Source organism: Oryctolagus cuniculus, chromosome X (genome assembly GCF_964237555.1).
Source record: "Oryctolagus cuniculus chromosome X, mOryCun1.1, whole genome shotgun sequence".
In the NCBI taxonomy this organism is placed as follows: Eukaryota; Metazoa; Chordata; class Mammalia; order Lagomorpha; family Leporidae; genus Oryctolagus; species Oryctolagus cuniculus.
In genome coordinates, this window is record NC_091453.1 from 7,371,013 (window position 1) to 7,384,816 (window position 13,804).

Below are 13,804 nucleotides of genomic sequence, written 5' to 3' on the forward strand. Positions count from 1 at the left end.
ATCTTAGTGTTTTCAGTTTTGCTAGATTGTCCCTTTCTCCATCATTTACCTAGAGGAAGCAGGGTTTTCTTGGACAGTTTTTGTTTTCACCCTTGGTGTTTCCAGTTTACTGGATTTTTAAACTCTAACTATGGGGGTACATGAGATCAAATTAAAAACCTGGGGAATGGGGCAGGTATTTGGCGCAGTGTTTAAGATGTCTACATGCCACATCAGCTCCAACTGCAATCCAGCTTCCTGTTAATGTGCACCCTGGGAAGCAACAGATGATGGCTCAAGTACTTGAGCCCCTGCCACTCACATGGGAGAACTGGACTGGATTCTTGTCTCCTGTCTTCAGCATGGTTTAGCCCTGATTTGGGAAGTGAAGCAGCAGATAGAAGATCTCTCTCATCTCTCTGTCTCTCTGCCTTTTGAAAAATAAACAAATTAAAAAAAAAAAAACTAAGGTATCTGAGTTCCCTTGTTGGTCTTTTTTTTTTTTTTTGTCTCCTCCTTTCAGAGTGTTCTTATATTTATTTTATATATAATCTTCAGGGGTTTTAGTTGTACCTAGTGGGAAGAATAGGAAATATGACTACTCAATCTTTTTGGAAGTGGGCAAAGCTCCTTAACTTAAAAATATAATTCAGATCATGTATATGACCTGCTTACAAGTCTTAATGGCTTTTCTCTGCACTCTAAGCTAGTTATCACATGGACTACAATGTCCTTTCTCCAACTCTTGTCTTTTGCCCCAATCTTCTCTTTATGACTTTTGCCCATTCACTGCTTCAGCCACATTGATTTTCTTTCTGTTCCTCCATCAATTCAAACTCTTTATGCCTCAGAGACTTCACACGGTCTTTTATCTCTTCCTTGAATCAGCTGATTCTGCTTTTTCATATTCTTATATCTCAAAACTGCATAAAAGTCACCTACCCAGAGAAGTCTTCTTTTGTTACCTTAAGGAGTTTCTTATCTCCTAAACCCCAATTGTTCTTTATCACTATACTTTGTATGCTTAATACCCGTACTTTCAGGATCTGCATACATATGCATATGCACACATATGTATATAGTTTGAGTACTAAAATATATTATGCTTTCCACTAGATTGTAAGTGCTACAGGATCAGGAACCACATCCATTATACTCACTAGTTTACTCATGGTGCTTAGCCCAGTCCCTGATATGCCATTTAATAAATGTTTCCTTAAATGAATGAATGGAGATAAAGCATACATTCAAACTATATTGCCATCTTCTAATCTAGGGAGATGCTTACTTATTCATTTTGGATACATTAATATTTTATACTGTTAAATAAATCTATAACACTTTTGTATATCTCTTTCATTCCATTTGCTATATTATATGAAAAATATCTATTCATATGTTGTTGTTGTTTATAGTCATTGAAGGCAGCAATCATGTTTTACTCAATTTTGTATCTGCTATGCTTCTAACAGAGCCTCTACAGAGAAGATGCTGATCTTGAAAAATCAGTAAATGATAGATAGCTTGCATTGTGCTATGAAGTGTTTGAAATAGTTTCCATGAGTAATTAACAATTCAAAATATTTTCACTACATCACCAAAATAACCAAATTTCCTTTCAAAATCAAGAAAATGTCAAAAGCAGTGATAAACTTAACATGCCTCTCTTTGTGAACACAGTTCCTGTTCAATGGGAATAACTGCTTTGTTGCATGTGTACAAACATCCTTAATTAGCCAATTTTCCTAGAAGTAAATAAGACATATTTGAGAAAAAAGACAAAATCCACAGGGAAAGAAAACAATCTTCCTTTCCATACTCCATCTTTATTCCTTGGTAGTCTTTTAATTATTAGTCAAAGATTAAACAATTGGTCTCCTACATTAAGTAATTTTTACATTAAAATTTTAAGTTTTTCCATAGAGATGTACCAGTGGGAGCTTTCAGCTTATCTAGCACCAATTTTGTTTGTTCATATTTGCCACTATCAAGGAAGAAAATGCCTTAAATCTAGGTGTCTAATAAATAAACAATGCTAAAGGTCAGAAGAAATGGTTTAGGTGAGGGTCTTTGTTTTTTATCCTGTAACATTAATACAGAGTTTTAAAAATTAATTATAGGGTTATCTTAGGGAGCCCTAATGATTAGGGAAAATGTAATCTTTTCAAATTTGAAATTGAGTTTCTGCTGCCGCTACTGCTGCTGATTTACTAGGCCATACTGGACTGCCCTGGCCTAGTTTATTCAGGCAGAGGTTCAGCAGAATTCACTTCTGGGAGTATTTATGGACTTCCTGGATCAGATCTGTGCCAAGTGGTCAAGTAGTACCTTATGGTAGAAGCTGTTATGTTGTCACACTTCCATATATTCAGCCAGCAAGAATACAACAACCAAAAACAAATTTAGAAAGTCCATTATTTACATAGAGAGAAATGCAAGATCAGCATGGTGTCAGCTCCCCAAGTCCCTGATCCCATAGGATGATATCAAATCTGAAGGGACAGATGATAGATGACACAGTGGTGGGTCAGGATGAAATCAAGCAGCCAACTGTAAATTAAAGCTAAATATTTTTATTGTCTGAAGCTGTATCTGAGGTTAGGGCAAGATGGAAAATTCCATGCCTCATCGAAAACAAGGTGGCATATGAGAAAGAGATTTGAGATAGTTCCTCACAAGGCTATTTTGCCATGTTCCAGGCGGGTCTCAAGGTATTCTAAAAAAACTTGTATCAGACTGTGGGTAGATGGAGATATGTAAGATCATCAGAAGCTATGACAAGGCAGTTTCCCTACAATCTGCTAAGGAAGGAGGATTAGTTCAGTTTAAAGGGCACCATCATTCTGTAAGTGGTCAAAGTATAATCAGTTAAGAGTAATTATCATCAGTAGTGTTTGGGATTTCACTACAAAAGAGTATGCAAACATAGGAGGGTGGCAAATTTGAGAAGAATAGTTATCATTCATTGTGCAGTCATCTGAGTATGTTATGAGGAAAGACAGAAGGAAAATCAATTTACAAAAAGTTAATTATTGATGTACTAAGCCTCCCCATTCTGACATCTGTTTCTTTCAAAGGCAGCCATGAAGGATACCCAAAGTGACACAACCACCATATTTTTTCCTGCTCTTATTAGAACAGCATCATTTTTGCATTCCACTCCTTTTTACATGGAGTTCTTTATTCACTGGGCTACCACAACATTGCTTTCTCTTGCCGGTTCTTCTTAAGACTTATTTCTCTTCTCTGGGCTTCCTCTATTGACATCTCATACTCTCCATGTCTCAGTTGTATTTTGTTTTAGTAGTGACTCTCAAATCCATATCTTTAGCCCATACTGAGCTTCACATTACTATGTGTGATTGCCTATTCCCTTCTTGACTGTCCCACAGGTGCCTCGTGTTTAGGATGTCCAAAACAGAACAAATATTTCAGATCACCTCTTAATTTTACTCCTTCTATTTCTTTGTTATACAAAGAAGAACTAATTTACTCATTTACTCAAGCTAGAATCCTTTTTTTTTTTTTTTTTGACAGGCAGAGTGGACAGTGAGAGAGACAGAGAGAAAGGTCTTCCTTTGCCGTTGGTTCACCCCCCAATGGCTGCTGTGGCCAGTGCGCTGCGGCTGGCGCACTGCGCTGATCTGAAGGCAGGAGCCAGGTGCTTCTCCTGGTCTCCCATGCGGGTGCAGGGCCCAAGCACTTGGGCCATCCTCCACTGCCCTCCCGGGCCACAGCAGAAAGCTGGACTGGAAGAGGAGCAACCGGGACAGAATCCGGCGCCCCGACCAGGACTAGAACCCGGTGTGCCAGCGCCGCAGGCGGAGGATTAGCCTATTGAGTCGCAGCGCCAGCCTCAAGCTAGAATCCTAAAAATCATTTTTGATGCTGCTCTTTTCCTAAACTTCCACATCCAACCTCCAGATTGCTTCATTATTTCTTAAATCCATCTCTTTCCATCACAACCTTCCCAGCTCTATTTCTGACCTGAATCACCTCCTCTGGTCTTTTGTCACATCCTTTGAATTAACACCTCTTCATCCCTATCATCCTCAAATCAATGCTTTCTGTGGTTGCCAGAGAAGTCTATATAAAGCGTAACTATATAAACATGTCACTTCACTGCTCAAAATTTAAATCATTCTATGTTGGCTTGAATTTTCAGCCATAATCTAGCTGTTGATTACTCCTTCCACTTCATCTCCTGTCACTTCCTGCTTTTTTAGTGCCAGACATCCAAGCACCTATACATAATGCTGTATAACTTTGTTCACAATATCCTTTTGCCTACATGCCTTCTTCTAATATTATTGGTTGGCTATCATCTTTTAATAGCTAAAGCAAACATAACCCCCAGATTTAGGTATTTCTCAATACATAGCCCTGGACACATCTATTGATACATTTATCACATTATCCTATTTAATTAAATATTTCTTTTCCCCCTATAAATCTGAGTACCTTGGTCATTTTCACATCCACAAAATTAGGATAATTTTCTGTAAAAGGATACTTGGGCCAGCACACTGATAGTGCTCAAAAAGTGTCTGTTGAATAATGAGTTTATAAGCCATTCATCAATGGTTGCCAACTTCCCTAGTGGGCTGAGGTTTTACATAGTAAGAAAACTAGGTTTCCTACTTTCATTGTGCTCTGGTAAAGGGTGATTAAGACAGAAGGCAGGTGCTGGAAAGAGCCCTACTAAAACCCAATTTGGATAACCTCAACTCCAGCCAATGTCTCTTCATCCAGACAGGACTGCTGTGAATCTTGCTCAAGAAAGGATATGGCTGGATTTAATACAGTTTATCCTACAAGAAGAACAGTCTGTAATTTAATTATCCCTTCTTGGTGCTTCTTCCTGTTAATCTAAAGAGAGATTTGGCCCTTAGCAGTGTACCGAAGGCCCATTTGCTATTAAGGTCTCTTCTTACTTCTTTTGTTTGTTTGTTTGTTTTGACAGGCAGAGTGGATAGTGAGAGAGAGAGAGACAGAGAAAGGTCTTCCTTTTTTGCCGTTGATTCACCCTCCAATGGCCGCCACGGCTGGTGCGCTGTGGCCGGCGCACCACACTGATCCGATGGCAGGAGCCAGGTGCTTCTCCTGGTCTCCCATGGAGTGTAGGGCCCAAGCACTTGGGCCATCCTCCACTGCCTTCCCTGGTCACAGCAGAGAGCTGGCCCGGAAAAGGGGCAACCGTGAAAGAATCCAGCGCCCCGACCGGGACTAGAACCCGGTGTGCTGGCGCCGCTAGGTGGAGGATTAGCCTATTGAGCCGTGGCACCGGCCCTCTTCTTACTTTTTAAAAACAAGATTTTATTTATTTATTTGAGAGGCAGAGTTACAGAGAGATGGAGAGACAGCTCTCCCATTCGCTGGTTCACTCCCCAAATGGCTGCAATGGCTGGAGCTAAGCCTATCCAAAGACAGGATCCTGGAGCTTCTTCCAGGTCTCCCACGCTAGTGCAAGGGCCCAAGAACTCAGGCTATCATCTACCGCTTTCCCAGACCATAAGCAAAGAGTTGTAACAGATGAGGAGCAGCCGGGACACGAACAGGCTCCTATGTGGAATGTCACTGTTGCAGGCAGAGGCTTAGCCTACTACGCCACAGCGCCAACCCCTTACTTGCTTCTTTGATGATTGGAGGCTTAGACAGATTGCTTTCAGGTAGATGGTTACATCAAGGGCTATTTTTTCAATCCTATTTATTTATTTCTTAATTGGCATAACAGTTGTACATAAGAGACTTCAAAAATTTGTGGAAATCGATATTAAAAGATGAAAGAAAAATTACAAACTTTATTTCTCAACGTAAGTTCCATCAAGTTCAAGGATCTTACATAAGCAATGTCAGCCATTTGGTCATCCCTAAGGAATTGAAGGTTCTGGGAATTTAACCATTATCCATGCAGTTTCTTGATGTAGGCAGCTATTGCTAGAAACTTTCCTCTTAACACTGCTTTTGCTGTATCCCATAAGTTTTGATATGTTGTGCTGTTATCCTCATTTACTTCCAGAAAGTTTTTGATTTCTCTTTTGATTTCTTCTATGGCCCAGTGTTTATTCAGGAGCATGTTGTTCAGTCTCCATGTGTTTGCATAAGCTCTAGGGATTCCTGAGTTGCTAATTTCCAACTTCATTCCACTGTGATCTGAGAAGCTGCATCGTATGATTCTAATTCTTTTGAATTTGCTGAGACTTGCTTTATGGCCTAGTATGTGGTCAATCCTAGAGTAGGTTCCATGCACTGCTGAGAAGAATGTAAATGCTTTAAATGTAGGATTGAAAGTTCTGTAGATATCTGTTAGATCCATTTGGGCTATAGTGTCATTTAAATCTACTGTCTCCTTGTTGATCTTCTGTCCTGTTGATCTGTCTATTTCTGAGAGCGGAGTATTGAAGTCCCCCAGTACTATTGTATTGGAGTCTACATCTCCCTTTAAGTCCCTTAACAAATCTTTTAAATAAACCGGTGCCCTGTAATTAGGTGCATATACATTGATAATAGTTGTGGTGAAGGAACCTTTGGTGAAGCTTCCTGGGAACTTTTCTGCTAAAACTTTAGCTAAATTTTTCAAAACAATCTCATAATAAGCAAACATTACTTATTATCTGGTTCTTCAGAAAGTCAATAAGCAAAATGCCTTGAGTATCCAAGAAAACTGTTTCTATGACTTTATGAACTCTGCTTTTGACTGGTTTGCTGTTGCTTTGACTAGAATACTTTCACCTACTGGTAGCCATTGCTTTGACTGTGTTTTGTTTTCAGAACTGTACTGCTAAAGCCATGTCTCATTCCCTGTTACAATTCTTCCATGTAATGCTTCAGAATCTTTGTCCCACTTCTTTAAAATCTCCATTGAAAGCTCTGCTACTGTCCATAGCTGCACAAGGTGCAATTATTTTGCCACCTATAGAACAGAAAGTTTATTCACTTTATTCTTTTTTCATTTAAACTCTTTTTTTTTCATTTATTTTAAAGCCAGGGAGTCAGAAACTGAGATTTTTCACACACAGTTTTACTCCCAAAATGCCCACAACAGCCAGGGCTGGGCCAGGCCAAAACCAGAAGTCCAGAACTCAGTCTGAATCCACCATGTGGGTGACAGGCACCCAAGTACTTGAGATATCAGTTGTTGCTTCCCAGGGTGTGCATTACCAGGAAGCTGAAATCAGAAAAGGAGCCAAGACTCAAATTCAGGTACTGTAATTTGGGATACGGTCATCTCAAGCTGCATCTTAACCACTGTGCCAAACACCTGAGAAAGTTTGTTTCTCTTTAATTTTTATTACAATTGTGTAAGTTGAACCAATTGAGATGTCTATGGTGTTGGCTATTGTTTCTACGGTTAATCATTTCTCCTATTCAAATAGGACATGGACAAGTTTGTTTTTTTCATTGCAAGTTGATGTGGATGGTCTGCTGTTGTAAGTATGAGCTTCAATATCATCTTGTCCCTTCTTCAAATAAGGTATCCATTTGTAAACTGCAGATTTCTTTGGGCATTTCTTTTGCCATAAACTTTTTATAAAGAATCACTGAATTCATCATCATTATTTCACCCAAGCTTCACCTTAAATTTGATGTTTGCTCTTGCTTCAATTAGCAGAATTCTTGTTGCCTTGATAGAGGTTCCTTTCAAACTTGTGTCTTATCCTTTTTAGTGCCTCAACCTAGATCCTGTTCAGACATAACAAGTTAGTATGAGTTTATTCTGGTACAAAAAGAGAGAGATCCATGTTTTTTTTCATAATGCACATTTTCATAAACTTTTTGAAGACACCACATATTTGTGCGGTACCATGTGACATTTTGAGACATGGATACATTATGGAATGTACAGGTCAGGATAGCATGTCTGTATCACCATTTATCATTTCTTTGGAGTTTTTTGTCCTTAATTCATAGCTGTTAGCTGAATCATACTAGAAAGAAAACAACATTGTTCTAGAAACTTTGCTGAGCTTTTTCTGGAGCAAGTTCTATATACTATTCTTGGAAATAAACTGTGTTTTGTTTTATCACTACTATTCTGATAGTTGCCTAGTTAATTTTTTTGATAAAAGGATACAGCTTAGACCAGTATGGAACACCTGCTTTGAAAAATCACAAGAAAAGTCTGGGAAATTATAAGAGAGGGCCCACATCCTTTTGTCTATTTTAGGCTATGGAATATCCTCATAGCTATTTTCTATGCTGTGTCATTTCTTACTACCCATTCAAGAACAAAAGAGAAAATATATGTCATGATTAAAATACTAAGAAAGCAAGAAATATGAAAATTAAAGAGATAGCTATAACAAAAATACAAATTTAAGCATGTCGCTCCCCCTCTTCGTGGAGGAACGACACAGGACCCTGAGCTGTTCTTTTGTCTGCTCGGCCCTCCCCGGGTTTGCTGCTGGTTCTTCCCGGGTTGGCTACCGTCCCTTCCACCTCCGTGGAAGGGCGGTTCCCCCTGCCACTTTCCCCACTTCCGCGGGGGAGCGGCACACCGCCAGCCGGCTCTCTCGGGGGCTGCTCAGATGTTCCTCAGGTGTTCCCTTCAGATGTTCCTGGTGCATGTTGTCTCTCTCCTCCTTTATAGTCCTCTTCCACCAATCCCAACTCTGCTACCCACACACCGAGTACGCTGCTCTCCTCCAATCAGGAGCAAGATCAGCTCCTGCAGCTCAGTCAATCAAATTGGCGAGAGGCAGCTGTGTAGAAGCTGTTTACTCCTCTCCCAGCGCCATATTGTGGGAGAGCAGATGCATAGAATGTCTTAATTCCAGTAACTTAGTCTAGTCCGAGTTGCTCCCCACAAAGCAAACTTGGAAAATTACTAGAAAGGGATCTGTAAGACATTTTATATAAATGTTAAATAACTAAAAGCATTAAACACATCTTGCATGTCAAATCTGAGGTTTGATGAAGAGTTAGTGTCTTAGCAGAAGAAATGGTAAATAAAGATTAAGGTAAATGTGGAAGTCTGAGATCATCAGCTTGAAGCTTCAGAAGAAACACTTCCATTATTTGCCCTTTTCTTTGACCCCAAAGAGACAAAGGTATAGACCTACCATATGACCCAGCCATCCCATTCCTGGGAATTTACCCAAAGGTAATCTAATCAGCATAAGAAACAGTCATCTGTACTCCCATGTTCATTGCAGCTCAAGTCACAATAGCTAAGATATGGAATCAACCCAGATGTCCATTAACTGAAGACTGGATAAAGAAATTATGGTACATATACACTAAGGAATACTACACAGTGGTAAAAAAATGAAATCCTGTCATTTACAACAAAATGAATGCAACTAGAAACCATTATACTTAGTAAATAAGCCAGTCCCAAAAGGACAAATACTGTATGTTCTCTCTGATCTGTGGTAACTAATAGAGTACCTAAAAGGTAATCTATAGGAATGAAATTGATGCTTTGTGTTGGGATGATTTTGAACAGCCCTTGTCTTGACTGTTGAGGAACAATGTTTTTTGTTTGTTTTTCTTTTTTCTTCATACTATTTGTTGAACTTCCTACTTAGTGCAGGGCTAATCTTATGAGTATAAAGTTAACTGAAATAGATATCTGTAAAAAATAAGAATGGGAATGAGAGAGGGAGGAGGAAGAAGGATAGGAGTATGGATGGGAGAGAGGCAGAGTGGGAAAAATCACTATGTTCCTAAATTTGTATATATGAAATTACATGAAGTTTGTATTCCCTACATAAAATTAAAAAAAAATCTTCCTTTAATGAAAGGCTCTTTGACCATCCTTAAAATTCAGATCCAGTGAACACCTAGATTACAGCCAGAAGAGCATTTGAAAATTTCATTTATGAAGATACTTAGAATCACTACATAGACTATAAAATCCTTAAGTGAGAATATTTTGGTCAAGAGAATTAGTTTTTTTAATTTAAATCTAGAGGGATTTATTTAAATCTAGAGACAAAACTATCACAACCAGTGCCATAAATTAAGAGATCACTTTAAAAAAAATAATAAAGATCACATAAAGCAACTCATTTTGGTACGGTTGCCAATATCTCACATTATGTCTCCAATTAATTTAATTAATATTTCTACTATGCCTGTTTCCAAAAATAATTTAAGGCTACTTCCAAAGAATCACAGTTGGGTTTTCATATCTAGGCTGTTTAACGTATATGAACTATCATAACAACTAGGGCAATAATTTTTATATGTATTTTATGATAGTACAATTTTTCTCATAATCTTTGAGAATGCATTATGCATTAAGGCAAAATTAAGCTGCCAAAATTTATATATAATTACATTATATTAAACAAAAATGAAGCAAGACACTAACACTTTAAATAACAGGCAAAAGAATTAAACACTAGCTTATTTGAAAATTTGTGGAAAAAAATGTAGGAAAAATTTAGCTAAGTCATTTGGAATCAAGACTAAAAGTGAAGTTAATAATGATTTAATCATTTCTCTTTCCTCAAATCAAGAATATTTAAAGTGAAAAGCCAGTTATATTCTGAACAAATTAAGTGAAATAATTAATGTCAATCACATCGTAAAAATTAAAGGCAAATGCTATTTTTCCATAGGGTGACCTTCAAGGAGGATTTAGGACAAATACTTAAGGTCCTGTGAAGTCTATTAGATAGTAAACTCCAAATCCACATTTTGACTCAGTAATTCTTAGTCCTTAGTTTTTATGGTTATCTTGGGTGATTAGACCAAATAAATTCCTGACTGCAACAAGAACAGGAGGAGAAACTAAGAACATATGCAACATAATTGATGCACGGTTACCCTCAAAATCTTCTTTTCTGAGATCCTTTGTTTCCATCTCCTTTGGCAGTGGTCTTTTCATGAAAGAAATATGTTTCATTTTTACTGCAACCTGATGTTTAATATTTGTTCTGATTTATATTCTACGCATTATGCAATTTTTCATTTTGAGCTTACTTGCAATACAATGCACAGTATGGTTGCTATGCTAGCCCAGTCTTGATGCACAGTTTGTGGTGTTTCAGCCAAATTTGGTCACTTTCCACATTCTCACAGTTTCTAATTAGGTACTGCTCAGGAACACCTATGATGGCTCTAAGACTTCTTTTTAGTTTATGAGATACACTGGAAACTTCTAATCACTCATCCTGCTTATTTTGGAACATGAATATAAACTTTTAACTAGTTTTAAAAGCTCATGTTCTGCAGTTACCTTGTATTACAATCATGTATCATAATAGCAGAAATTACTTATTAAGCCTTATTTGTTAATTTATTAAACATTTATTGAATTATGTGTTATAAATTTGGTGACAGGAAGTGAATGTGATAGCTAAGGTTTTCTCATCTGTAAAATGTGGCTAATGATGGAGTTGTGTTGAGGATAAAAGGTATGTAAGGGACTTAGCACTGTGCTCAATAAATGTTCATTATTAAAATTAGCCATATTTGACAAAATTACTTTTAAATCTTTCTATGACTGTACCCCCCAAGAATTCACAATGTAGCCATTATATTTTTTTAAACATAAAGCTACTCCATAGATTACCAATGCTAGAAATGGCCTTTTATGGAAATAATGATGCAATGGTCTTAGAACCAATTTGAAAGTAAGTACTCCAAACTACAATATCTTTTACCCATGGGCAGCAGAGAAAAAACTCTAAATCACAATCAAGACCTAGATTACAAAAGGAAGATGATATACCTGTGTCCTCTGAGTGTAGACTTGCTTAAATGATCTAAATTTCTTTCCAGAATTCCACAGATACTTACTGCCATCTGAGATTTTACTCATTTTGTGTAACTAGTTAGAAAATATCACAATATTTTAACTACTGGAGTGTCAGCGCTTTGTGTGTGGGGGGGTAGTTAACTCATGCCATTTGAAGAAAGTAGGCACTGTGCATCTCTTAAAATCGAACTATAAAAAAATGGTTTACTGCAGGAACTGGGAAAATCTGTTACTGAAATGAGTATAGAAATAGCGTTTCTGTTTTACCCACTGGCATTGAGTGATAGAGAGAAACATCTATAATGGTGGTAGAGTTTCTAGCTATACTCTCCAGGATTATTTGTTGTTGAAAATGAAGCATCAGTAGCCAAATCGTATTTTAATAAATGGTATATGCAGTAGCCTGTGTAAAATTCTTGAAGAAAATGAGTTTTGAAGAATCATGTCTTTTTGCAATTTGTCACTCATTTTAACCCCCACTGTTACCCTTTGGTTCTTATGTAAGAACATCTGAACGCAAAATGACATCTTCTAAAATAGGTAGTGGGCGCTCTCAGTGTTGGAGGAACTGGCGGAAGTCCCGAAACACGCCCTTTGAAAAGGTTCGTGGGACACAACTTGGCTCAGGATCACCCGGACAAGCAGCCTGCAGGTGACAGCCTCAACGTCTGATCTCCCAGCCCCCCCGCCCCCACCCCCCGCTCATCACCCAGGGAGGTCCGACAGCACTGGCCCTCCTGCCTCGTCATCGCTGCGTTTCAGGGTGGCGGAGCCCCATTCCCTTCCTCAGCAGTGCACGCCTCCGACTTCGCAGGCGTGCGCGGGGCTCGGGAATCACCTCATGAGCCCACTCGGCAGCGGGGAGGGCGAGAGTGAGGAAAGCCCGGGCTCCTGCTGCAAGCCCGGTGCGCAGCGGTGTGTCCCTCCCCTCGGCGGTGGGGCCGCAGGTACCTCCTCGACAGCCTCAACCGCCAGTGTTCAACTGGTGGGCAGCTCGCCTCGCCGCCGCTGCTGCCGCCGCCGTGGCCCCCTCGGAGGCCCCTTCGAGACGAGCTCCAGCTGCTCTCACCTAACTGACTGACCCCAGGCTCCAGGCCTGGCTTGGGGTGGGGCTTGGGCTCGAGCCGCCGCCGCGCACGCGCTCCTCTCGCGCCTCTGTCCCCGGGCGGCCCCTAGGGCGGGAACGCGAGGCCGTGAGCCGCCCGCACCTGCCTGCCTGCCAGACAGACCCTGGGCTCCGGCCTCGTGCAGACACGCGCACGCGCCTCGCGCGCCGACCGCCGGTCTCGGGGGCGGGACCGCGCGGCAGCGAGCGAGCGAGCGAGTGAGCGAGCGGGCGGGGGGCTCGTGGCGCGCGCGCCTCACACCCGAGAGCTGCAGAGAGATATTTTGGGTGGCAGGAGGCCCCTCGTCATTTCCGCCGGGCAGTTGGTCGTGCCGGGGGCTTCACTCCCGCGCGCGAGGCGAACGGGCAAGTTAGCTGAGGGCTTGCGGCGGCGGCGGCGGCGGCGGCGGCGGCGGCGGCGGCGGCGGCGGCGGCGGCGGCGGCTGGTGCTGCTTCAGTGCCACGACCCTCGGCAGCTCCAGCCTAGAACTGAAGCTCCGCTGGGACGAAGACCCGAGCGGAGCTAAGGAGGCAGCAGCAGCCGCGTTCTCAGCGGGGGCAGAGCAGACCCAGTGCGGAGCCGCCACCCAGGCGCGTTGCTCTCCTGGTCGCGTCTCCCAGCACTGCTGCCCGCCTTTGGCTAACAGTGCAGCCGCGAGACTCGACACACAAAAGCGGCTTTCTCCGCGCAGCCCGCCCAGTGAGGCTGCGGCCAGCAAGGGACCCCACCTGAGGGTGGCTTGGGCTGCTGACTTCGTTTTGTGTTTGAGCTCCGCGCCCCGCACGGAACCGACCCAGTGCCCATGGCTCTCATAATGGAACCGGTGAGCAAATGGTCTCCGAGTCAAGTAGTGGACTGGATGAAAGGTAATGCCCGCTGTGGGGATGGCGACGCGGCACTGGGGCTCAGGGTCCCGGCGCGTCGGAGGGAGGGGCGCCCGTTGCGGCAGAGCTCGCCATCGGGGCTCCCACCGGCTGATCGTGGTTAACCATGGGGCGGTAGGGGTCTC

General features: G+C 41.4%; 1 protein-coding gene across 7 annotated transcripts in view; it reads left to right on the forward strand.

The window, feature by feature from the left end:
* Positions 1-13,202: 13,202 nt before the first annotated feature.
* Positions 13,203-13,804, forward strand: part of CNKSR2 (connector enhancer of kinase suppressor of Ras 2) — a 315,289-nt gene continuing 314,687 nt past the window's right edge. For 5 of the 7 annotated variants that reach the window (XM_002719953.5, XM_002719954.5, XM_070067189.1 and 2 more), the window contains exon 1: positions 13,203-13,661. In XM_002719953.5, coding sequence (XP_002719999.1) covers positions 13,598-13,661 — 64 coding nt within the window. In that variant the 5' untranslated portion in view covers positions 13,203-13,597. The remainder of the gene's footprint in view (positions 13,662-13,804) is intronic. The other 2 variants (XM_008272442.4, XM_051826999.2) reach the window with 1 other exon arrangement.